Source organism: Lissotriton helveticus, chromosome 7, assembly GCF_964261635.1.
Source record: "Lissotriton helveticus chromosome 7, aLisHel1.1, whole genome shotgun sequence".
In the NCBI taxonomy this organism is placed as follows: Eukaryota; Metazoa; Chordata; class Amphibia; order Caudata; family Salamandridae; genus Lissotriton; species Lissotriton helveticus.
The window spans coordinates 1,199,307,134-1,199,331,185 of NC_136068.1; the positions used below are offsets into that span (position 1 = coordinate 1,199,307,134).

Sequence of the window (24,052 nt, forward strand, 5' to 3'; positions counted from 1 at the left end):
TTCATAATAGCTATTTTTAGGTACTACTCACCCTAAAAGGAAAGTTGGAAATCCTCTTAACTTCAGTCACAGAATAAAAAGTAAATGTAGAAAGACCAACTGACTTTTGACCTCCGTCTCTGAAGCAGAGCAAATGTGACAAGATAACAAGATTTAAAGGCATCATTATTGCTCACAAAGTGAAAAAGCAATAAAAAATGCCTCTAAATCTTGTTATCTTGTCACATTTGCTGGCTTTTAGAGACTGTGGTCAAAAGTGAGTTTGTCTTCCTACATTTAGTTTTCTTTCTGTGACTAAAGTTAGAGGATTTTGTAAAGTAAATTGTGTGACAACTGAACTGTGCAAAGCATGTTAAAAGAAAGGCTGTAAGACATCAGGCTTTTTTCTAACACAAATAGCTAAGTGAACTGTTCAAATATTTTAAATATATTTCACTAGTTATGAAGACCCATTTTTGTAATTCTGTGTTGATAAAAATATGTTTATATGAACAAAACAAATTAGAACACTTGAGTTGGTGATGTGCAAATGTTAAATATTTTGCTGAAACCCAATTTCCAAACATTGTTTATGCGCTATCATCAGTAAAACGACATATTAGTGGGACAGTTTTGTGGCCATTTCAAAGGAAAATATGTCCTGTACAGGACCGTGACCACATCATACTTAATATATTATGAAAAGTGGCTTTTGAACATGAACTGGGAATTATTACTGCTCCTGCCCAGATGACAATGCTATTAGTGAACTAAGAGAGGCCAGGTATCATGTGTACCCTATATATGGGCACAATTCTGGTTATAAATGGAACATTTAGTCTAGTAAATAAAAAGATTTTGTACAGCACAAATGGTGAACTTGTATATTTGAAGGTGCTCTCTTATGTGATAATAAAGAAAAAAGTGGCTCCATAAGACAAAATATGTGCCTAGGATCACACAATGTGAGACCAGTTCACAGATCAAGAACATTACAGTTAGGTCGAGTAGATTATTAAAGTTACTAGACCTGCCGGTCTAGTAAAAATTTAAGGGTTTTTCGAGCCCTGATTAAGAACATGAGGTACTGTGGAAATTAGGAAACAATAAGCTTTTATAATATCAGACACCTTACTATATTCCTACATTGGCTTAAAATTGTAACACAGAACTCCATGTAAATGGAAATTATACCTACTGTCTGAGCGCTGCAACATTGCTTTGGGGACATAAAGTACTAGGGCCTGCTGTTCTGTGGGTTTTTTCAGTTTGTAATATCTTGCTTTTGCTGTGGTCTAACTGCATAGTGGAAGCACTGTGAGAATTACAAAACAATAGGCGTTTACAATACCAGAGACCGTACAAAATTCCTCCCTTGACATAACATTGCACCACAGAACTCCATGTTATTCTAAATTATAAAGCCTCAATTGCAAGCACCGCAACACTGTTTGGGGGCAGAAAGTATTATCGCTCTGTGTGTTTTCCATTTTGTGCTGTTTTGGTTTTGCGGTTGATTAACTGCATAGTGAACTAGGAGTGTCATTACTTTTTGTCATCCAGTACCAAATAATTATCACTTAGGATGTTAAATCACATTTTCCATAGGAAGACTGAGACTTAAACAGAATTACGTGCCCCTAATTAGCAGAAGATTATACACATCTCTGGGAGATAGTTAAAGTCAATTACTCACCCATCACAGAACGTTTCAATTTGTTACAAATCCCTTAAATAGCACAGTACTGCAGTATTCTAGACATCCATGTGGTGCATAATCTCACTATCTAGCAACTGTCCTCAAATAGAAACTTTGTATCAAGTTTGAGGTAAAGGATATAATGAAAAACGCATTGTGAAAGCCAATCTGTGTCCTACCCGTCATTTTCACCAGGGACATGAAAGGGTTGCGCATGAGCAGTTCTTGCAGACAGGTAACTTGGTTCTTTTTGCAACACAAAAAGGAATCCATGTTCACATGATTGGCGTCTATTGCAAACAAATACTCCCTGATCCATTACTGTGTGCTTGAAGTGGGAGTTGTAAGCAACAGATTTCTGCAGTACCCTGCTCCTTGTCTACCCTGTATAGCCACACAGTAGTGCTTTGTAGATGTAAACGCACTACTAATCTGCAAAGACCTGACAAATATTTGTTGTCAATGAAAGCCAAAGTTTTCTTCATGTGCTACTTCTATGAATTTTACAGTTCTTCTGCTAATTACCTATGAGGAGGAAGATCAGCACTGTTTTCAACTCATACTGGGACATGCGCAAGTATGTAGTAACCCTGCTGAAGGTTTAACATCTGCAAAGCTAGAGTCTTGAAAAATGAAACTTAGCTTTTAAATTTGAGGTATGGTTTGTAATACTTTTTTGGTTTGGACTGATATTCCATAAGCACAAAGAGCCAGATTCACTATTTTGCTTCATGGCAGATGAACTGAAATACTTGGCAGCCTTTCGGAACATGATGGATCATTTGCAGATTTTACAATTTTACAGCCAATTTGTGTGGTGCTGGAAATAGATCACTTCTGCAACTAAACTTACATTTTTGAGAAATTGTGGAAGACTCTGAATCGGAACAATTGTAAACCGAAGAAGCCATGTTGCAATACACATTTTGATTTTTATCTACTAGGATCGACTATTCTTGAAGTACAAGTGGTGAGGTAAGATATTGTACTGGCACTTTCCCCTTTCAACCTGTCCTCTGGTCTTTAGTTTCATTACAGTCTACATGGTAGTAATTGTCAACCGTTAAAAAAAAAAACAAAAAAAAAAACACTAGGATCTTCAAATTGTTTGCTTTCTCTAGAATGTAGGATTTCTGTTTGACTTGGAGAAGCTCCCTTACAGACCAGCCAACTACACAAGCAGATTTGCTTAACAGCACACACATTCTTGGGAGATTGCGCTTATAAAAAAAACCAAATAAAAACACTACACTTGTCTGCTACGCACGCGCACAGCCACACACTTTGAGAGTGGTGGGTTTTGAGGACGACAATGCATCAGTTTCTACTGCCAAACTGACTTTTCCCCTAACTGTATTTACAGTTGGGGAAAGCACTTGGTTTACAATGGCATCAACCCTTGATATGGCAGCCTGACCGCCACATGGCTGCCAAGTAAGGGTTGATGTGCATTGCTTGTTTCCCTACTCGTGACCGTCATGCAGAGCAGTTTAAGAAGACAGACTTTTAAAATAAACTCTTGCTTGTGTAGTTGGCGTTCAGAAAGCAAAAAACTTTTCAGAGTGAGTAAATTAAACATGCCTGTAACTGAACCAATGATCAGTGCTTTCAATCGACTTACCACAATAGTAGCTCCACTGGAAACACAGATCTGCCGCGTGGTCACAAAATGTGGTATGAGGTCTTGCTTCAGGGCTGTGGTGGCAGTAGTCGCCACTGACAGACAGACCAGTGGGCCACATGTCAAGCTCTAAATTTGCCTCTAGGTTATTACCATAGAAAATGCTATTAAAAACAAACTTGCCTTTGCTTAGCCTTTAAGGAATTATCTACATACCCTAGTTTTGTATACTATTGAATTCAAAATGACTTACCTTCCTTACTGGTCAGAGGTTGTGAACAGTTTTCTGTGCGCCTTTTTTGAAATTGTCTCAAAAATCTTCTTACAGGAAACTCTGGGTTACAAGAGCGGATCTCTTCTAGCAAGTATTTCAGGACCACTGACGAAAATTCCTTTCTCCATCCCGACTGCTGAAAGTCATGTATTATATGAATTACTAGCCGATACACAGAAAACGGACTGCACACCAAAATATAGTGACATTCTTTTTTAAAAAGAATAAGTCGAACCTGAAGAATACCACATAAAAAGTTTCACATCCACTCTATAAAGGGAGATCCAAACCATACACGAAGCTGGTGTTAGTCTACAAGTTCAACACTAACGAGCAATTTAAAGTGCTTATTAGTTTTCGGAAATGTAGTTTTAAGGTAAATGATTCATGGATTGTGTACATGAAAGGAGCTGGTAAAAGATCAAGACAACCTTAGGTTCCCTCAACCAGTGCACAGCATATAGCAATAATGACTTCTCTACTCCAAGCTATCAATCGTCAACATCACTCAATACCAACCTCTTAGCTGGTCTAATCATGCCCTTTCCCACTTCTCTATCAAAGAACATTTCAGCACCGAATTTGCACCATAAAAAACAGTTGTAACCTGGCCCTAAAATAAACCCCAAGCCAAACCACTAGCTTCATGATGTCCAAGCATTTGAACTGCCTGTACCTAGCCCTCTAGTCACCATCCATGTCCAGGTAAAACATGATCCCCAACTTCTGCTTGGTTCACGAAGCACCAGTGCTTCTAGTTTTCCTCCCTGTTCCACTCCAGAACAAACCTCAACTGCACTCCACAATAGGAAAGTCGTAGATGAAGGGCATACCTGGCCCTCCTTCATTAAGGTCTGATACACAGTGTTTATGGCATTTCTAACCTTCTCCCCACAATGCCCACAAAAAGGTATTCAGCAGTGGTTGCAGTGGGAGGACCGGAGCTAAATAAAGGAACCTAATGAGCGAAATCATGATAGCTGCAATCCACCCTAGCTAGAGGAACCCTCCAGAATGCAAACACGACTGCGGATGCAAACACGACTGCGGAGTATGCAATTCCTCATAGTTTGCCTGTGCTGTTTATTTCCCAGGGTGCTATAGATTAACACCCCCCCTGGTGTCTAATTTAATTTTCTGCTCATGCTAGAGGGAACCTTTCTTGTAGCTCTTGTTTTTATTTTTAAACTAAGGGAAGTTGTATGCGCTGTTGAGAAGGAAAAGTCCCTTTCCCAAGGATGTGCTAATCACCACAAGTCGTATACTCTGTCTTTCATCCAAAACTTACATCCCAGTGAGAATTACATATGTGCCCCAGCAGGGGCGTGGATGTGTCCAATGAGATGTCCATAGCCAGGTTGAAATTCCCTCAGACTCAAACGTCTTTGTCGAGGGTAAGCATAATTTGGGGTATCACTTTCCTTACGAACATTTCTTGTCCCTCATTAAGAACATAAATTGAAGTCACCGTAAAGGTGTTGCTATCCATTGTCAATCCACGTGTCAGTGCGTGAATTCCATTACTGTTTCACAGAGTACGACTCTACATTTGCTAGACACAAGAACACACAACACTTCCTTTACTTGGCAGTCTGCTGAAAAGCTCTGTACCTGTAACCACTTGGAACACGAGAGCCCAGCCTTTTTCTTTTAGTAAGTGTATTTCCTGTAGTAAACAGTTATCGCAATACGCAGGGAAGATAATATAGCTAGTCTGTTAGCCAGAGAATAGAGCCCGCTGACATTCATGGTCACTATTTAATCATTGGTGCAGTAGAAACCAAATAACTTTGGTTTTGGCCCGCTAACATTCACATCAAATGCTTGCCCACTAAACTTCTAGATGGTCACGGTCACATCTTTTATCTCAAACCCTTCAAAGACTGATATCCGCCTCCAGCTGAGCGCGTGCTAGACTCCTCTGCATCACTGTTGCAGGTGTCCCCAGTATACCACAACCTTGAAATGGGGCTCTTCGTAAATCCCTCACTCAGCTGGACATAGCTAACTCGGATGCCCATCTGCCTCCACCAAGTGGAGTTCTCCTCAATAGATCTGCTTCTTTGCCGTTGCTGCTAGCAGGTCACTGCACCGCTCGACACCAAAGAGCGGGCGCATATGTAATGAGCGCGCGTCAGGCTACAAGCAGTCATTGCTGGTGCTTGGGAGAGGCTATAGGTCTCCCAGACGGGCCGTCTTTACTTTTAGGCCCATACAGATAGGAAAGACAAATGTCTATCTAGGTCGCCATCTTGACTTGTCACAGACATTCTGTCTGGTTAGATGACTGCTTCCCAGGTATTCTCAAATAATGCAAGAGAGCTATGCAGCCTGCTCAGATACCAGGACTGCACCGGAGGGGTGGGGGTGGAGGAGGGGGGGGATGGGGGGGTGGAGGAGGGGGGGGTGGAGGAGGGGGGGGAAAGCAGGGGGTGGGGGGAATCATGATTAAAAAAATGATTTTCCAGTTGTTGCTGTTCCATCTGATGACTTCTAGTACAGTGATTCTGAAGAACATGGCTATGCTGCACAACAGGTGTGATGCCCCTTCGCAAACCTGACCTGTGCCGCTGAGAGCGAGTGGCATTGAAGCCAAATCTGGAGTGTGCGCCAGTACCACCCAGAGTACAGCAAAAGTGCGCAGCTAGCAATCCCCTAATAGGTTCCAGGCAAAAGCCTCTCCTTTCACTTTCGAAAGTTTCACTGCTCATGGAAATATTGCACCAACCAACACAACAGCCTTACAGAACTTCTTGTACAGTTGGGGAAAAAGTTAACTTTCCACCTGTCAAGAGCAGAGATACTGCATTTTAATGATAACTCAGCAGCATAGCTCTAAGACCCACCAGATCACAATAGATTGTTCAAAGCTTAGTCAGTCACAGAACATTTGTCTACCAAATACCTTGAGATGTATATTCCAGGGTAGGATACATCCGTATAAGTGTTTTTGATCATGTTCAAAGTGGGCCTCCTGTTCAGGCAGTACATACCATGAGACATTGGAGTAGAACATTTTGTGCGTGAGCGCCACTGGGTATGCATACAGCCGCAGGGGCTATTCTGGAAAGAACTCTAGTATAAATACTGCGGTTTGCCTTTTAACATTAGGAATTAGAGAAAACCATGCGAGATCTTACTCATTCACTCTTTTATGAAGGTTATAACCATTATGTGAACAATTTCTACACAGGAATACAGCTGTTTTGCGACAGTACTATTGCTTGTGACACAATTAGAAGTCACTGAAATGGATTTGCACAGGTGCTTGTTTGTAATAACCTTCAAAATGGAGGAACTGCTGGCTGTTAAATTCTTAGATAGCCGGGAAGTGCAAGTGCAAATTATAATTCACAAAGACAGCACTTCTCCAGTAATGGTTTAAGGTCGTGTTTAATTTGAGCCATTGTCACTGGTGGGGCCACCAACACTCATTTATGGGGACCAGCACTTATTTTTCTGCATGACATTTTTAGCTGGTTTGGGACCAGTTGGCAATAAGGCAGTAGCTCAACGAAGCACTTGTTTATAATAGGTATATGGGTGGTGATAACAAAACTGACCAGATACAACCTTGCCAGCTTCGTTCTTAATAAATTGTGTGCACCCACAACAATGTTAGTCAGGACTCAGAGTGAGGCATGAAAAAATAGTAAAAGCTTATCCTGGTTGGTTAAAGTGGGACTGACAGAGCACTTCACTCATTGCAACTCAAATACAACATTCTTCAAAAACACGCATATAGTCGGTCTGAAATCCCTCTAGGCTGGTGCCATTTGTATGCTGCAGAAATGTCAGACAACACTAAAGGAAACTCCACAGTGGTAGATGGAAGGATCCAATAATGAAGCATGCCACGCTATGTTGGTGAAGGCAGAAAACTCCACAGTGGTAGATAGAAGGATCCAATAATGAAGCATGCCACACTGTTGGTGAAGGCCTACTTTCCTTAGCAATTTCTTACCCATAGTCCACAGAATGTAGCGCAAAAATAAAGTGTCAAGAGAATTTTCTAATCTGTGTCATATTTTACTGTTAGGAACATTCACAAATTCCCCCTATTGATTCAAATAAGACTAGACACTTTATACGAAATCTGAAATACACCTTTGGGAAATGATTCATTGACTCTTTTTTGCACTGTAACAATGAGGTGTCAGAAACTGAGCCAAACCAGACTATGCGGAAATACTGTGGCAACGATATGAGCAATTTACTATATATGTGGTGCAGTGTATGGTCTGTAAATACTATGCATTAGAATAGTGAACAAATTAACTACAGCTTAATTTTATTTTTTCTTAATGAAAACGATGCTAGTCAAATGGAAAGAATGAAAAACAACTTTTATGAAGAGAATTTCTACAGAGTGTGGTAAGGGTGTTTCGATATAGAGTTCCTCTTCATTCTCAGTTTTAATTAATCGTCTTATTTTGCTATATTAATTTTCTTTTCTCATAGTGATTGGTTTGAGTCTAATGTAGTATGCTAGCAAACACTTATAATGCTGGTGTACATTGCGGATGCTTCCTTGAAAAAGATGAGCAATGATGACCTACATACCTAAGTTACCGTTTGATTTAAGCATGCATTTTGAAATGTGACTCTCCCACATTTCAACTAAAATGTTCCAAAAAGAAAAAAATAAATAAAGTCTCACTGATTTCAAAAAGAATTGAACTACACCTCAATGCATACCGTATTTGCAGAAACAACTTTAGGTTTTGAATTTGCATTTGTAAACATTCCAAGTGAAATGTAATGTTTTGAGACATCCTTCACATCCTCATTAAGCTGTTTAACCTCGATCAGGAAAGGGTTGGAAGGCCATGACAATGACCACATGAGAACACCTGAAATTAGAAACCAGTTTACATTATAGACGGACAATCACACAGCAATCCAAAACAGAGCCAAACAGTTAAGCAAAATTCACATTCAATAATAATTTCCCCCCTAACCTCCACCAAATCTTCAATAGGGCTTTTCTCACCATTTACGACACTCATTACCATAAGAGCAAAACGTTGAACTACTAAGCAACCCAGTAACTAACCTGCTTACCTTTCAGAACATAAACCAGCAACATCTAAAAGACATCACTCCGATACATAGAAATCACTGGAGTCATTGCACGTCTGGACACAAGATCTCTACATAGGTGTACCGATAAAGCTCGAGTTCACACAGAAATAGCACAGCAATTACCCATTTATCTTCCCATCAAGAAACAAAGGTATTGTCCCTGCTGACCAATTTTGAAACTGCATTGGCTGCTGTCAATTGAGAATACATGTAGCCGACAAATATTTCAGGAAGGCCATACTTGCATCTCAGAATCCACGACAAACGAAAAGTTATTTGTCATCTTAGTGCTGCATTATGCATTTCTGCATTATATGAATAAAGTGAAACTATCACTCGTTTGAGGGACATTGAACAATTTTCTCAAGCAAATGGTATCTTTCCAACAACATGTTTACACCATATTTAAAAGATAATGTTTTTCTTTAAAAAAAGATGTTCACAGTTGAAATACAAATGGATCGGGACATTGTTTCCAATTGTTCCTTTTATAAAAAACAGAACTAAGCAGGATATATGCTTTGCTATGCAGAAGAAGCAAAGCTAAGGGAAATTCGCGCTGAAAAGGAAACTTGTATGTCACTTCAAAATAGCAGACAGTTTGAGTCCTTTAATTGTAGTGTCTCTATGCCCAGTTCTTTTTCGCTCTAGGGAACATCAAGTGTTGAATTATTTTCTGCTTTCACATTTTCTAAACTTGGGAGATGAAGTATCTCATGGTGAAAACTGTACTTTATGAAAAAGGCAATTTTTGTAACACAGTTTTGAGAAAATAGCAGATAAATGTGCTTTACCATGAGACCAAGATAGCATCAAGATTTTAAAGTTGTGCAAGCGATTGATTAAGCACTATTGTGACCACTGGCTGGTCAACAAATAAACAATGCTTACGATTTCGCAATCTGGTGTTGAGCAGTCATTTCATATTCTGGATAGGGCTATGGGTGAGCATAGCTGCAAATTTTCAAATGTGTAATTCCTATATGAATTATGGGTATTATAGGTTTAGTTGAAGCAGACCGCTTTGTACACACTGTACGCTAGGTAGGGCCTTGCGCTCTAAAACTCACAACATGCCAGCTCAATGCCTAACATACAATTTCTAAAGTTATTTGAATATTGCTAGGGTTGCGGATGCAGCTGCTGCACATATCCCATTTCACAGCCCCTGTTAAAACATTTGTCATTTAAACCAAGTCTACCTCAAATGAAAGTTACATGATCATTACTAGCATGAGAAAACAGACAAACGAAATACAGATATAATAAGAATATGGATTTACGTTGGTTTAGAAACACCCCTCATTTCTTCCAATCTTTTTTCCAGTACAGGGGCTACTGAAGTAATGAAAGTTTCAGCTTTTTCTTCTTTGGCTTCCACAATAAATAAATGCTTATGAAAGAATTTTATGTTTAAAAAACTACTAGAAAAGAATCTTAATTTGCTAAAAGTTTTTTACGATAGCTTTGGGAAGCATCAAGAAAGCTTTAATACTAAAGGACCAATTCAATTGAGATGTGCATTAAAAAAGAAAAAAAAGAAAAGGAAAAAAAATCGCAGTTCTAACAACCTTGCATTCCTCCCTGCATACCTATGCACAGAACGTCAGTCTCTGCAATATCAACACAGCAACACTTAGGTCCTCACACACAACACCTAACAGTACGGACTACCAATCATGCATAATAGTCCCAGTTAGCAAGCAATCTAATGAGGACTGCACAGAACTTTAGGTACGCAAGTGGTAGTAAAACAATATTTAAATGACCAATACAAAAAAATAATCTGACCTAAAGCTCCAAGATACAAAAGGGCTCAACTTTTCATATCCGATTAAAAACAAGTATGTATACCCTCAGTAGGAGAAAGCAAAGAGTTCACTTATCTCCTAAAACGTAAATCGTTCTCAATTAGGTTAAATGGGAGGATGGAGAAGGCTCAGAACCTCTAGCAGTCTATCACAAACAGTCCAGAGAGAGACCGCTGTCTCTGAGAAAAGGCCAAAGGATGACATTCACCTATTGTACATACCTGTATGCAGAGAAGAATCTGACATTAAAGGTAGTCAACAGTGGTAATGCTTGGGCTTCATAGGAGGTTCCCCAGCACAGGTATAAAATGCATGTGAAGATGCACACTTTCAGTTGCAGAACCCCAAACATTTAACATTAATGATAAAGCAATAGTATACCAAGGTTTAATTCCCCAAAATTCCTTTACCCACCGCCCTTTGTAGTTACACCATTTTTCATATTATGCAATCTTACATGGATGTAGATACTCACAATCCTCTTTTTGCTGTACGTGAGTGACAGTTTGGTAAGATAAACTTGCTGCAGAGTACGCTTCCAGTGCTGCAGTCGTCTTGGCGATGTGTCTTTTTAGCGAATCTGGCAAGCCACTCATCAAAAATTCACGCTTTGCTTTAAACTGTTCTCCATCTTGAGAATTTTCAGATACATCTTTACTTTAAACAGAATTATTAATTGTTATGAGATTACAGAAATGCCCCAGGAATTGGTTAATAACTGGACGTTAATTCTATAAAACAGCAAATTCTAACAAAATATAAAGGTGACCAAATACGAAAAAAGAAAACCCCATTGCCCTTTTCCATCCCTTCACATAATTAAGTACATAAAAGTAGCAGAACACCCAGGAAAACACTTTATCAAATGTGCAACTGCAATAGAACACCCACGTCTCACAACATTAGTTGAAAACAACCTCTCAATGCCTGGAGGACTGCACTAAAACCTATTTTGCTTTGAAACATCCAGGAAGGATCAAAAATACTTTTAATACATTTGAATTATCAATATTTGCACTAAGCAGATTACCATCCTCCAAGCTACATGGGGGAAAGAAATGAAAACTGCATTGTGGAGCCAAACCTCATCACTAATTCATTCAAGACAAAGACAAGAATAAACCGAAGCAAAATCCACTGAGCAGACTTGATGAATAAATCAAACTGAGAAAATGAATATTTTTTATTAGCAGGAAAAGATCAAAATCTAGATATCTAAAACATTCTGCACACAATTACTGTTTTGGTGTATTCCAAATTGAACACAAAAGTAAGGCAGATCTTGCTTTACATAGCAATGTCACACTTACTTGAATAAGTGCTTGACATGCACCACAATAAAAAAAGAAAAAAAAAGAGCATGAAGTAAAATGCCTAAATTGTTGCATCTAGCAAACAAATGTCAAAACCAAACAATAGCCATTGTACTAAGTGGCTTTGCCAATCACTGTTTACCTAGAAAAATCATCAGACAAAGAATACCAATAAACAGTAATACTGGTGTACATACAAAAACAGGGCACAATTGGGCAAGTACACTCAAATTACATTAAAAGTAGTCGTTGTGCCACAATTATTAGCACATTGAATAGTTAGGCAAACCACGTATTTATCACATTTGTCAAACCGTGGCGAGACGTCTTTTTCAATAGAAAATAAGCATCAACCTTTTGCACTGACCTGTTATCATCATCAACTGTGATACATCCAGTTAGAGGTTTTGTTTTTTTCCCATGAACCAAAGCCTTAGATGTCCCTTCAAAGATAAAAGAACATGATTAGATTCAAATTATTTTGTTCACCTTTTTATGTGCACAATATCGCAACAAATGAATGTGCTTCAGAAGTAACAGCAGTTTCACAATGTATTGCACTTCTGAGAATCAAACAGTACTCGAAAATACAAGCAATGTCTTCAGATAAGAATGGCACCACTTTCTTGATACTATACTTACAACTGCAAGTATATATTAGCCGGCTTCAATGACTACTATTAAACCAATGTCAGCAAAAGAAATATAAAACCAAATCTCTACTCCATACCATTCAAACTTGGAACAGCCTTAATGTCCAGATTTTTTCCAAGCACGTCATTCAAGCTCCTCAATTTCTTTTTCTCTGGTTTTCTTTTTGATACAGGGGGATTTTCAGAGTCAGATTCAACAAACAAATAATCCTGTAGAAGAAACCGAGGAAAAACACAGCTAAGATGCATCCCGATCATATCACATTACCTAAAACAAAAAATCTTGTGTGTGTGAAGATTAGATAAACTGCCTTTTGCTGTCTAATAGTCACTGTATAACTGCAATCTGTTCCATTTGTGTATGTCTGCAAAGGTTTCTTAATGACTACATATGCGCTTATTGTGTAACTGCACATCATTTTTGTTTCTTTGAAAGACTCCTGGTTTAATATTTAATGTGAAGCACATTAACTACCTTCCTTAATCTACCTTCAGTGTAAGATGCTGTAGATACCAATCAGTTTTATAGATCACATCTAACATAAGAAAGATGCCATCTTGGTTTTTGCAATATCATATGGGATTACCGCTTGCTCCTCAGAACCTGTGACAACTACAGTACACGAGAAAATGGTCTCTTGGATCAATTTGCAAAGAAAATAAAACTTCACTATTATAGGGAAATACAACTGTTCAATCTTCCCTAAAGCGAAACACATGAACACATAAGCAAGAAATACATATTTTCTTAACAAAATCAATTACAAAACCTAATTGTTCAGCGGCTCAGAGTGGAAGAGGTGCTCCGTGTCAGGTGAATATAAAGTGCTCGTGGAGGCAGTGTGCATGCTATTTACAAGGACATGTACAATTTTTGTTTGTTGTTCCAGATTTATACAATGCAAACTCGACCCGAAGGTATTGGAGCGCTTCACATGAGCACCAGTTACGTTACACAAGGACACATTCATTATTTAGTAGGCGCAGGTAGATTAAGTGATTTACCCAGAATCATGGGATGCTGAGCGGACACTGAGGCTCGAACAAGGTTCCCCAGCTCCCAAGTCGGCAGCTCTAGTCATAAGGCTACATCCTCTCCATTATCCTATTTACAATTAATATGAACATTATTCAATAAACTGTCCATTTCATACTTTTGAAAATGCTGCAGTTGTATATTCGTTAAATGCAGTTTTCACTGATATCCAAGCTCAAATGGTACATCAGAAATGTAATAGTCGACGTTTTGACCACAAGCTTGGTTTTCGGCAACACAGCCTGCTGTCCCAGTGCACTTTATATCTTGCTGGTTCTCTCTTTGCTCACTTGATCCGTTACAGATCTGCCATTGAATTTCTCAAGTCCCATATGAATAATTCAAGCTTGCAGAGGTAGGGCTAAGGAACCCTTCATCATAAGCAGACTGATTAAGTGCTTGGTGGCGGCTGGCAAACCTTTAACCAGCTGCAGTGAGACATTTTACACAGTATTGCACACAGCAAGTAAAGCAAGTGGGGGGGGGGGGGGGGTTGGGACAGTTCTCCTTCCCAAAATTACTTTGAAAAACGGGGTCAAAGCAAGAAACATAAGAGTTCTCTATACAGCACGGACTTTAGAGATTTTTGAGTATCTTGGAACATGATCTCAGCTTTCAGATAAATTGGAGCAAGTCAGACCTGTATCCTTTTGAGATTATGAAAATATGGTGTTAAATGTGAAAGCCTAATAAGGATGCTGCTAATGCCAGTCTCAACTGTAAGTGTTGCCAATTAACTGTCAGTAGGCTTCTATAGTCAGTGTTTTAGTAATATTAGCACCCAAGGCGCCATTACATGCAGCAAACTTGTACAATGAAATGAGGTAGCAGGTGTCTGCAGTTATCAGCTGCCTCATGCCATCAACTTAGGTTTCGACTTTGCCTCTTCAATTTGGATATTTCCGAATTGAATCATTAGTTGAAGGGTTTGGGTTCCTGTTACTATGTTTTTAAACAGTATGCGTTCTATACAATCTGCATTATTTCTTTCTTTATGTAAAGGGGCATAATATAAAGTCACAGATATCTGGTGCGCAAGCCCAACCCCAGCTTTCAATGCAGACACAAAGAAGAACTCTCAGCAGTCTTATGCATAATCTCTTCCTTCCCAAGCCCAATAGCTTTGCCAAATTGTACACTGAGGTCAAATTGCCAACTCATTAATGGCCAATCTGTGTCGTTACACTGTAATGGATGTGGATAAGAGGTTATGGCGAAGATGCAAAGGCAAAGCTGTATCAGCAGCAACCAATACCACAGAAATGGTATAAGCAGAGTGAAGATCCCTAGGTTTGCAAAAACGAGGACTAAGGTACCTAGATACATTGCAGGCTAATCACATGAATGGATCAGGTGCTTTGGATAAAAATGTCTTTGCAAAATGGTTACCTCTTTAATAGAACAGTAGAGTGCCTGACTGACCTACACTGGCAGAGATGTATGTGAGCTCAGTACCTCATCTGCTGAGTTGTAGCAGTTGCGTACTGAACACTGTCAGAATTCTACTTAGGAAGCACTGCTGCAATCGCAGGGCATGTATAAGGCTCATTGTTGGTTTTGTGGGAGTCCTTTTTTTGGAAGGGAATGCTGCAGAAGTGAGGAATACTGGCACGCCGTGCCCTCGGCATGGGAATGCTACAAGTCAGAGATCAAAGACACAAACATATAAGTATGGCTTTCTGTAATAGACAGGACTGTAGGGTGGTGTGTAATTGTTTAATCATTTGTAGATACAGCCCTTTAACTCTAGATGCTATGGCAGGTTGGACTGCAGGTGCAAGTGGAGCACACTCGGTGGCCAACAAACCTGGAATACCAGGGGTAAAGTGAGCAAGTTTGTTTTGTCCCCCCAAATAGACAACACTACTTGACCTCCTGTAAGGCACTTTAGTGTGGGTGAATTTAGGATAGATTCAGGATGGCAGTATGGAAGCATACAATCCTAACTTTCTCCACAGCAATATGTTTCGTAAGCTCAGAATGGAGGAGGGAAGTTAACACTTCATGTCCATTAAATCTTCGGAATCCCTGAAAAGACTACAAAAATGGGTTTTCAAATGTGTTCCACATGTAGTAGTGGTTTCACAGGAAAGGAAACATTGGTGCCAAGTTGTCCCTTGTCACTTGTGACACATTCATCGGGTCACAGATTTTTAACAAACAGCTCTTCGCAAACTTGTTTGTGGAGCTTCTACTTCCATCACAAAGTACATTTGCAATTTTTAGAAAACAATATTCAATGCAGCGTTTGGGAACGGTTTTGAAATTCAGAATAGTTACACTGACTGAATCTGCGGTTTGTTGGGATTATATGTTGATATTTAAATTGTGAAATTACACAGAGATTAACAATATTTCCTCAAACAAGTGCCAATAGTTATAGTTACAACTTTTTTGGCACCTGATGCCATGTTTTGCTGCTTTGTATGATTATATAATATATTTCAGTACTAAGTATTCACCAAAATGAGTACCCTGTTTAAAAACAAAAACAAACAAAAAAACTTAGTTGAGTACTTTAAATTGTAATGAATTAAACACAGAGAATTCAAGTTTCCCTGGTCTATGCATGAACTCAACCAGTATGTTTTTCAATTCTAAAATGCGCAATAATAAAGTAACTCTCCAAATTAGCTGAATCAATTATCCATGCGGGGGCGAGTCTATGAATCTTCATAGCAGTGTTAGAATTTACACCTCAGTCTTGAGATATAGTCTTGATAACAGAAAACCCTGTCTTTATTCTGGAGTGAAATTCTGAAAAAGGAGTCCATCAAATCATGTAACTAAATTGAGGCACACGTAACTAAAATTGAATATATAGTGATCTATTATTGTATCACAATAGTTAATGGCACACCAAATGGTCACTTCAGAGCAGAGCTGATCATCTCTAAATAAATAGACCAATCTTTCGAGACCATTAGCTCTTCAGTGTATCATAGAGGGTAGGCCACGATTAACAGCTGAATGGTTACTGTTCCTTTATTGAATCAAAGACTGGCAGATAAGCCCCCAAACTAGGCCCTGAGATTCATAGCAGTTAGTTCCTATGGTGAAAAGCATTAATAGGTAAATGTGGCTTTTTGATCAATCAATAATGCCATAGTGCCAAAACTAAACAAATTAATAAACTGCTACTCCTTTTTGTAAACAGATAAGGACGCAGCACAGCAATGTGCATGTCAGAACACCTTTCACATGGCCACAGGGCGAGCAGGAGCAACTGGGAGGAACAGTGGGTGTTGAGGCCATTTACTCCTGATGAACAAATTACTGACCTTCCGAAATACATCATCTGGTAGAGACTCTAGCTGCAGATTCCTTACTTTTGAATTTCCCTGGAGTCAGGCTGGATCCAGAAACTTTTTCTGAGCAATACCCCTTGCGCGTGGCGTCGAGTGGCTCAGATCGGCTCCGCGTGGTGTCATCGGCAGAGTCGGTTATGATGTTGCGGTGACTATATAGGTGCCAACCAGGCACACAGACATCAGTACTTTTCTTTTTTTCCACGCCAGAAGCGCAGAGCCAGGAAGTAAGTGACAGTCCTGTGCAAAACTAGGGCCCTGAAAAGGGGAGTAACCCTAGCCCTACAACATTAGTCCGCAAAGAGGGGAAGCATGGGTGGGGCTGTAAGGAATCTGCAGCTAGATAGAGTCTCTACCAGATAATGTGTTACCGACGGTAAATAACTTGTTCATGTCATAGAGACTTCTAGCTGCAGATTCCTTACCTCTGAATTAGATACCCAAGCCATACCATCCCGGCGGTGGGTGCAGACCAATACCTCAAACTAGGAAGTCCGGTAGGACCGAACAGGCACAGTGCTTTGCAAACATATGCGAAGGTGCCCACATTGCTGCCTGACAGTTGTCTTGGACTGGGACACACTGAGCCAAGGCCGTAGTCGCAGCATTTCCCCTGGTGTAATGGGCCTTTAATCCCTCAGGGGGCTGCTTCTTTACCAAGGCATAACAAATCTTGAAACAGAGAAAGACCCAGCGAGAGATGGTCTTTTTCTGCACTACCCTTCCCTTCTTTGCTCCCATGTACCCCACAAAGAGTTGGTCATCCACCCGGAGCTCTTTTGTGCGGTCAAGGTAAAACGACAACTCTCTTTTTGGGTCCAGCCGGTGGAGACGCTCCGCTTCCTTAGATGGATACGGGGGAGCAAAGAAGGTGGGCAATGTAATGGACTGACCCAAATGTAAAGGGGTCACCACCTTTGGTAAAAAGAGATGGCTGGCAAAGCACCACCTTGTCCGGAAAGGACATACGATAAAGAGGCGGGCAAGATAAAGCTTGCCGCTCACTCACCCTCTGGGCCGATGTAATCGCCACCAAGAAGGCTCTTTTGGTGGTCAACTGCCAGAGGGGACAATTGTGTAAAGGCTCATAATGCACTCATCAGGTAGGTGAGGGTCAAATTAAGGTCCCACTCCGGCATAAGAATGGCATAGATGGAAATAGGTGGGCCAGCCCTTTTAGAAATCCATGTACAATGGGAGATTTGAAGAGAGTCCTGCTCTGGCACCTGCAAAAAAACAGACAGAGGAGAAAGGTGACCCTTGAGAGTTCCCAAAGCAGAGTTCTGCTGGGCAAGGGTCAGAATGAACAAAATGACAGAAGAAAGAGAAGCAGAAAAAAGGTCAATAGACCTTTCTGTACAGTATAATTCCAATTGTTTCCAACAGCAGGCATGTCCTGTCTTGGTGGAGGGCCGCCTGGCCGCCAGAATAACGTTACAGATTTCGGGAGAAAATCAAAAGCAATCAAGTGTCACCCTCCAATGTCCAAGCATAGAGACGCTACGTTGACAGGTTCGGGTGGAGAACCCTCCCTTGCTGCTGCGACAGAAGATGCTTCCCGAACGGGCAGCCTGACCGGAGGATCGATGCTCATTCTCAGAAGCTCTGGATACCAGACTCTCCTTGTCCAGTCCAGAGCCACAAGGATGACCTGGGCCCAGTCGGTCCTGATCTTCAGAACCCTGGGCAGGAGTGGTACGGGCGGAAAGGCATACAGCAGGCCTGAGCTCCACTCACGATGAAAAGCGTCACCTAGCGATATCCATCTTGGAAACTCCAGTACGCAGTACTGCTGACAGTGCGCGTTCTCTTCAGAGGCGAACAAATCTAACCAAGGTTCTCCCCTCTGCTGAAAGACCTTGTGCCAACTCCGACTGGAGATGCCATTTGTGATTCACTAGGCATCGACGGCTGAGTTTGTCCGCCCTGGCGTTCAGAGAACCTGTGGGTTTGGAACCACCAGGGTTATGCCCTGCTTCTCCAGACATGTCAAGAGACACAGAGCCTCCCGACAAAGGGTCCATGACCCCACCCAATCCTGTTTGTTGCAGTGCCAGATGGAGGTGGTGTTGTCCGTGAACACCTGCTCTAGCTTTCCCTTGACAGAGGGAAGAAATGCTTTCAATGCCAACGGAATAGCTCGGAGCTCCAACAAATTTATGTGGAGCCTCTTCTCCGCTGGAGACCAGTGTCCCCTAATCGCCACCTCTTTCAGATGGGTCTGCCACTGACCCAATCGCGGTTCGTCAACCACCACTTCAGATCTCTCGCAATTCCTTCTGAGATCTGGACCACGTCGGTAAGACTTCCTCAACCCTGTGCCTATTGGAACTTCAGGCCCCACTGCAGAGCCCACATATGCCACCTGGCATGCTTTACCAACAGGATGCAATAGTAGGCCATGAGGCCCAACAGCCTCAGAGTCAGTCTCACCAAAACCCAGGATAGAGGCTGATACATCGGAATCATAACCTGAATATCCTGGACTCTCTACTCAGGAGGATAAGCCAGAAACTGCACTGTGTCTAGAACAGCTCCGATGAAAGAGCGTCTGAGAAGGAGTCAGGTGTGACGTCAGCACGTTTATAGAGAACCCAGCAATTGCAAGAGGTCTGCCATAGTCTGAAGGTGGGAGGAGACTGTCTGGGGCGAGGACACCTTCCACAGTCAGGCGTCAAGGTAGGGGAAGACTGACACCCCTAACGTGCGCAGCTGAGCTGAGCTTGGTTAACACCTGAGGGGGTAAGGCAGAAGGGGAGCATAGAAAACAGAGTACATAGTGTAGAGGTCACCAAATTTGCTCTGGACAAGAAGCTACGGCCCGAATCACAGCAGTAAAGCAATCTTCACAGCAGCCCTCTCTGACATACAGGGTTGCCGACTTTCATCTGTACACGGGTGACGGTCAAATCCGTGCAGCAGCCGTCAGCTCACCCCTCACTACAAGGATCCACTCGCCTGGATACCAAACTGGAACTTACTCCCTCCAAGTACTCTCATCATCTTCACAGCTCTTGGCAACTAGGCAGGAACTGATTCTCCAGGGCCAGTTGCCCCGAATTTCCCCTGGTGATGTACCCTCACTCAACTAGGAGACTAGCAGTCCATTTTGGGGACATCAAACTTCCCTGCTCATAGTCCATTTCCAGACACAAAATGCGATTCATGGTTCGAGTCTTCGAAGTTTGTGTTGGTGTTCTGCTTACTGTTGAAGTGCCCTCTCCACGGTCATGCCCTCCCTCCAGAAAGCAGTCTGTCACAGGAGAAGCAGCTCCAAGCCCCACAACTCAGGCCATGGGAGAGACCAGAGGTTCCCACCTGGATGTCAGCCACAGTGATATGTGCATCAAAAGGTTACCTAAGCCCTACTCTGTATGATTCTTTTGTCAGGCCCATCTTCTTCCTGTGATATGTCCAGATCCCCATTCCCGCGACCTCTCTCAGAATCAAAGAGTATACTTTGAGGTATATTGAAGAGCCTGACTCTGCCTCTCTCCAATACGTGTCCTATCCAGTCCTCAGGCTTCCATGTATTGTACCATCCACCCAGCGCACAAAGGCAAACAAATGAGCTGCACTGTACTACATAATAACGATGTAAGCCAAGGGTGGGTTAAGAGATAGCAGCTAAAGTCTACACGAGTGAGCCTGCAGGCCTCACTCCAGTGACATAAGTAAAATGGTGTGTTACTCCTACTAATCACTAGACAGTAGGCTGACACCAACACACTTGTGGTACTCAACTCCTGGTAAAGGTTATAGCCTTTTACCACTATGAGGGTAGAACTTTGGGAGCCCCTCCATCCCATTTAGACTGCAAACCATTAGACAAGCCAAGGTTATGGCATACACGCATGATCCACCCAGGATAACAAAAACAAGCACCAGGGATCCAGATATCATTGCAGTTTAGGCACTCAGGGCAGTGGTGCACGTGCATCACGATGTGAGGGACTTTTCTGTCCCTACAGTGCAAAACATGTGGTTACATTAATCTGATAATACGCCTGCAGAAGAGATCCTCTTGCAGGCCTGCCAATGCCAAAGCAGATGACAAGTTTCAAATACCAATGGGGCTTCCTCAATTGCCTTTTCGCAAGGTTAAGAAAGAAGATAGGTAAATGCAAGATTATCTACAAAGAAAATATCTGCTGGAGATGCTTGGGTGGCAGCTCAACCAAAAACGTGTAACTCCATGATTTTATGGTAAGCCAATTTCATTTGAGTAGCTATGCTAACGACTATGATAAAAAAGCAATTCATAAAACAAAGCAGTCGTTGCTCCTAGGAGTGTCTATTTTCTGGTACCACTAACTATTTATCTAGAGGTTCAAAGAGCACATTCTTAGGGCACTTTATAGAACTGACAATTCATGCATTCATAATTTTCCAACACTTTTTTACTGACAAAACTCAAGCGTAATCAATGAATGGGAACATAAAAGCTCAGCTTCAATAATGTTTCCATTTTTGGGAGGTCAGAAATTGAAAGTTTTCATAAAGTGTCTCAGTTATGGGACCACCATGCTATACAAATAAAGAATGAATATAAAAACGTTATTTTAAAAATATCAAAACATTCAAAATCAGGAAACAATAACTAGCTTGTTAGCACAATTTTATAATTTAATCTGATTACTGGTAACACACTAATTTTTCTAAAACAAAGAAGTCAGAAAGACATGGATTCCATGAAATATTACCTCAGTTTCTTGGTAACTTTTCCTTTCTGAAAGTGCCTGTTGCCTAGAAGAACGTCTTGGAGGGGGCTGGGTTTCAAGAGTAGTCTTTGATATATTATGTTGTAGATTTTTTGCTTTCTTCACAAGTTTCTTTGCTTCAGACACCTTTTTCGAAGAGCCAGTTACCTAAGTTCGAAATCAATACACAACTAAATGCTAAACCAGCAAACAAGCATTTCTAGAGAAAAATTACACTAGAGATCAGGCCACAAAATTCAAGGGGAGTATGTGGGTTAGTGTAAGAGCTTATCAAGCTAAAAAAAATTTTTTTTAGAAAAACTTCGAAAACAGTCATCATCATAACCAATAAACTTTATTTCGGTCATCAAACCATAACACTGCATAGTGCAAATGTACATTTTTACCAGATTTACATGTAAAAAAGCATTGTTTTTCCTTTAACAGATAATATTTGATTGATTCATAAAACGTATTCGATAAAAATATGAACCATATAAAAAGTATACAAGTTAAAACTTCACATTTAGCTAGTGAAATAAGAACATCAACAATCTCTAGGGACCTAACATCCAAGGCAGTAGGACCTACTCAATTATCTGCTCTTCGCATGCACATATTTAAATTCCCTGCTGAATAAGCCCAATAAGGTTCATACTATTGGGCCTAATGGGTGTGATGGTAATTTAGGGCCTTCCTTCTTATTCCCCACATTTGGCCTAGACATTTTGCAAGTGCACAGGCGAATAGAGGTCTCACATCAGATTTTAGGATGCTTAGGGCTACACCATGTTCTCTGGTTACTAGCTGTTTACACAATAGGGTTGACCACATTCTTCTTGGGCCAGAATATGCTTTACAACCAAAGAGGACGTGGGTGATTGATTCAGTAGGAGCAGAGCAACAAGGGCAGCCCTTACTCTGAGCTATGTTACACAACCATGAGTTTGTGAAGGAATTCAAGGGGAGTGAACAGTGCCTAAACTGAATATAAAGCTTACTATCTGTTGGTTAGTGTATAAGGTCATGGTAGCCTTCCAGGGAACACAACGATTTAGAATCAACAAATTCCTCAGTTAGTCTGCCCAACTTGTTATCCCTAGTTTCATTCTGGGCTACCCAATCCCAATGCATAGCTTTTACTTGCTTCACAGTGGGAGCCCCTGGACGATTAGTGCTACTCCACTAACCCTTTAACTCAAAACTATCAAGTAGGCTTTTGATGTTTCCGACCCATCTTCTTGGATGTATTTAGGGTACAAACGTCATCAAAAGCTGTAACATACGAGGACAGTTCAGGGGTCAAAATTAATCTCAGCCAGAAGAGGAGCGGGCAGAGTTTTGCTAGGTCTTGGATGGATTTAACATCCATATCCAGTTTAAGAGGAATTAGTGGTGTTCTTGGGGGGAGCCACACGAAGTTCCTTAGAAACTTGTTCTCCGTCATGGTCAGGGCAAACAATCTTTCAAAACCCCATAACTCATGGCCTTGCTTTTATAAATATCTAGGGCAGGTGCAACATGTGTAGAGAGCGGACATCAGTGTTCCTTCCTAAAGGCCCCAGCTATTTGCTTGAACTTTAAATAAGCCTTAGTTAGATGTTGCTTCCAGACATGTTTTTGTACAATTTAATGCCCAAATAGTCAAATCTATTCACCCTCTCTAATGGAATGTTATTTAAGGTTAGACACACTTTATGTGATTTGTGGGGGTACAACATCATAAGTTTCGTCTTGATAGTGTGGATTTCTAGGCCTCTCCCATGACAGAAAGCCTTGATTAACTTAACGTTTGAAGGGCCCCAGGTGTTTTTGAGACAAGAAGGGTACCATCCTCAAAAAAGAAGCGTTGCGATTTTCCCAAATGTTAGTGCAATCGGAAAAACGGATTGATTGTACCAATTTTCTTCCAGAACCCCGCTTGGTAAGGAGACAATATATTATTGTCATCGATCCACTCCTGGTTCCTCACTAAGAAGGTATGACAGAATACTTTCTCGATGCAGTCTATAAGGCTAATGGGCCTATAATTGGTTGGATTATTCCTGTCGCCTTTTTTGAAGACAGGAATAACTTCCACTCCCTTCCATGAATCAGGAATTGGGGCAGCCCCTGCGATGGTGTATGAGAGTGCCAGTATGCAGTCAGACCAGTTGTCTTTGACAAAGCGAAATAGATCTCCTGGGATTCCGGCAGGTCCAGGGGCTTTTGCTGGCACAATGGACTCAATTTCATTCTTAATAAAGAAGACCTTGCTTTTAGTGGAGTATAAGTCAACAGGGGGAGTCCGCGTGATAGGACAGATAGAAATAGTAAAAAAAAAAAAGAGTACTGTAGTGCTCGTGCCAGACGCTTGCTGTAATGTTATTGGCTAGCGGAGGCTGTTTTTCCAGATTCCCCCTCCCAACAAACGCTCAAGATTTTAAAATATCTTTATGAAAGCATGCCTTCCCAATTTGCCTCCACTTGTTCTCATCCGAGTCCCTCTTGGCCCTAGTTTATAGGACCTCCTTAGCTCTCCCACCAAGGCCATGTTCTTAGTTTTACTAGCCCTGCGAGTTGACACCTTAGTG

General features: G+C 41.1%; 1 protein-coding gene across 1 annotated transcript in view; it reads right to left on the minus strand.

Moving 5' to 3' along the window:
- Window positions 1–24,052, minus strand: part of ATAD5 (ATPase family AAA domain containing 5) — a 440,833-nt gene that overhangs the window by 386,823 nt on the left and 29,958 nt on the right. Inside the window, exons 4-9 of the mRNA XM_078654387.1 lie at window positions 21,483–21,647; window positions 12,513–12,645; window positions 12,150–12,225; window positions 10,945–11,126; window positions 8,272–8,426; window positions 3,553–3,709 (exon numbers count right to left, since the gene is read on the minus strand). Coding sequence (XP_078510513.1) covers window positions 3,553–3,709; window positions 8,272–8,426; window positions 10,945–11,126; window positions 12,150–12,225; window positions 12,513–12,645; window positions 21,483–21,647 — 868 coding nt within the window. The remainder of the gene's footprint in view (window positions 1–3,552; window positions 3,710–8,271; window positions 8,427–10,944; window positions 11,127–12,149; window positions 12,226–12,512; window positions 12,646–21,482; window positions 21,648–24,052) is intronic.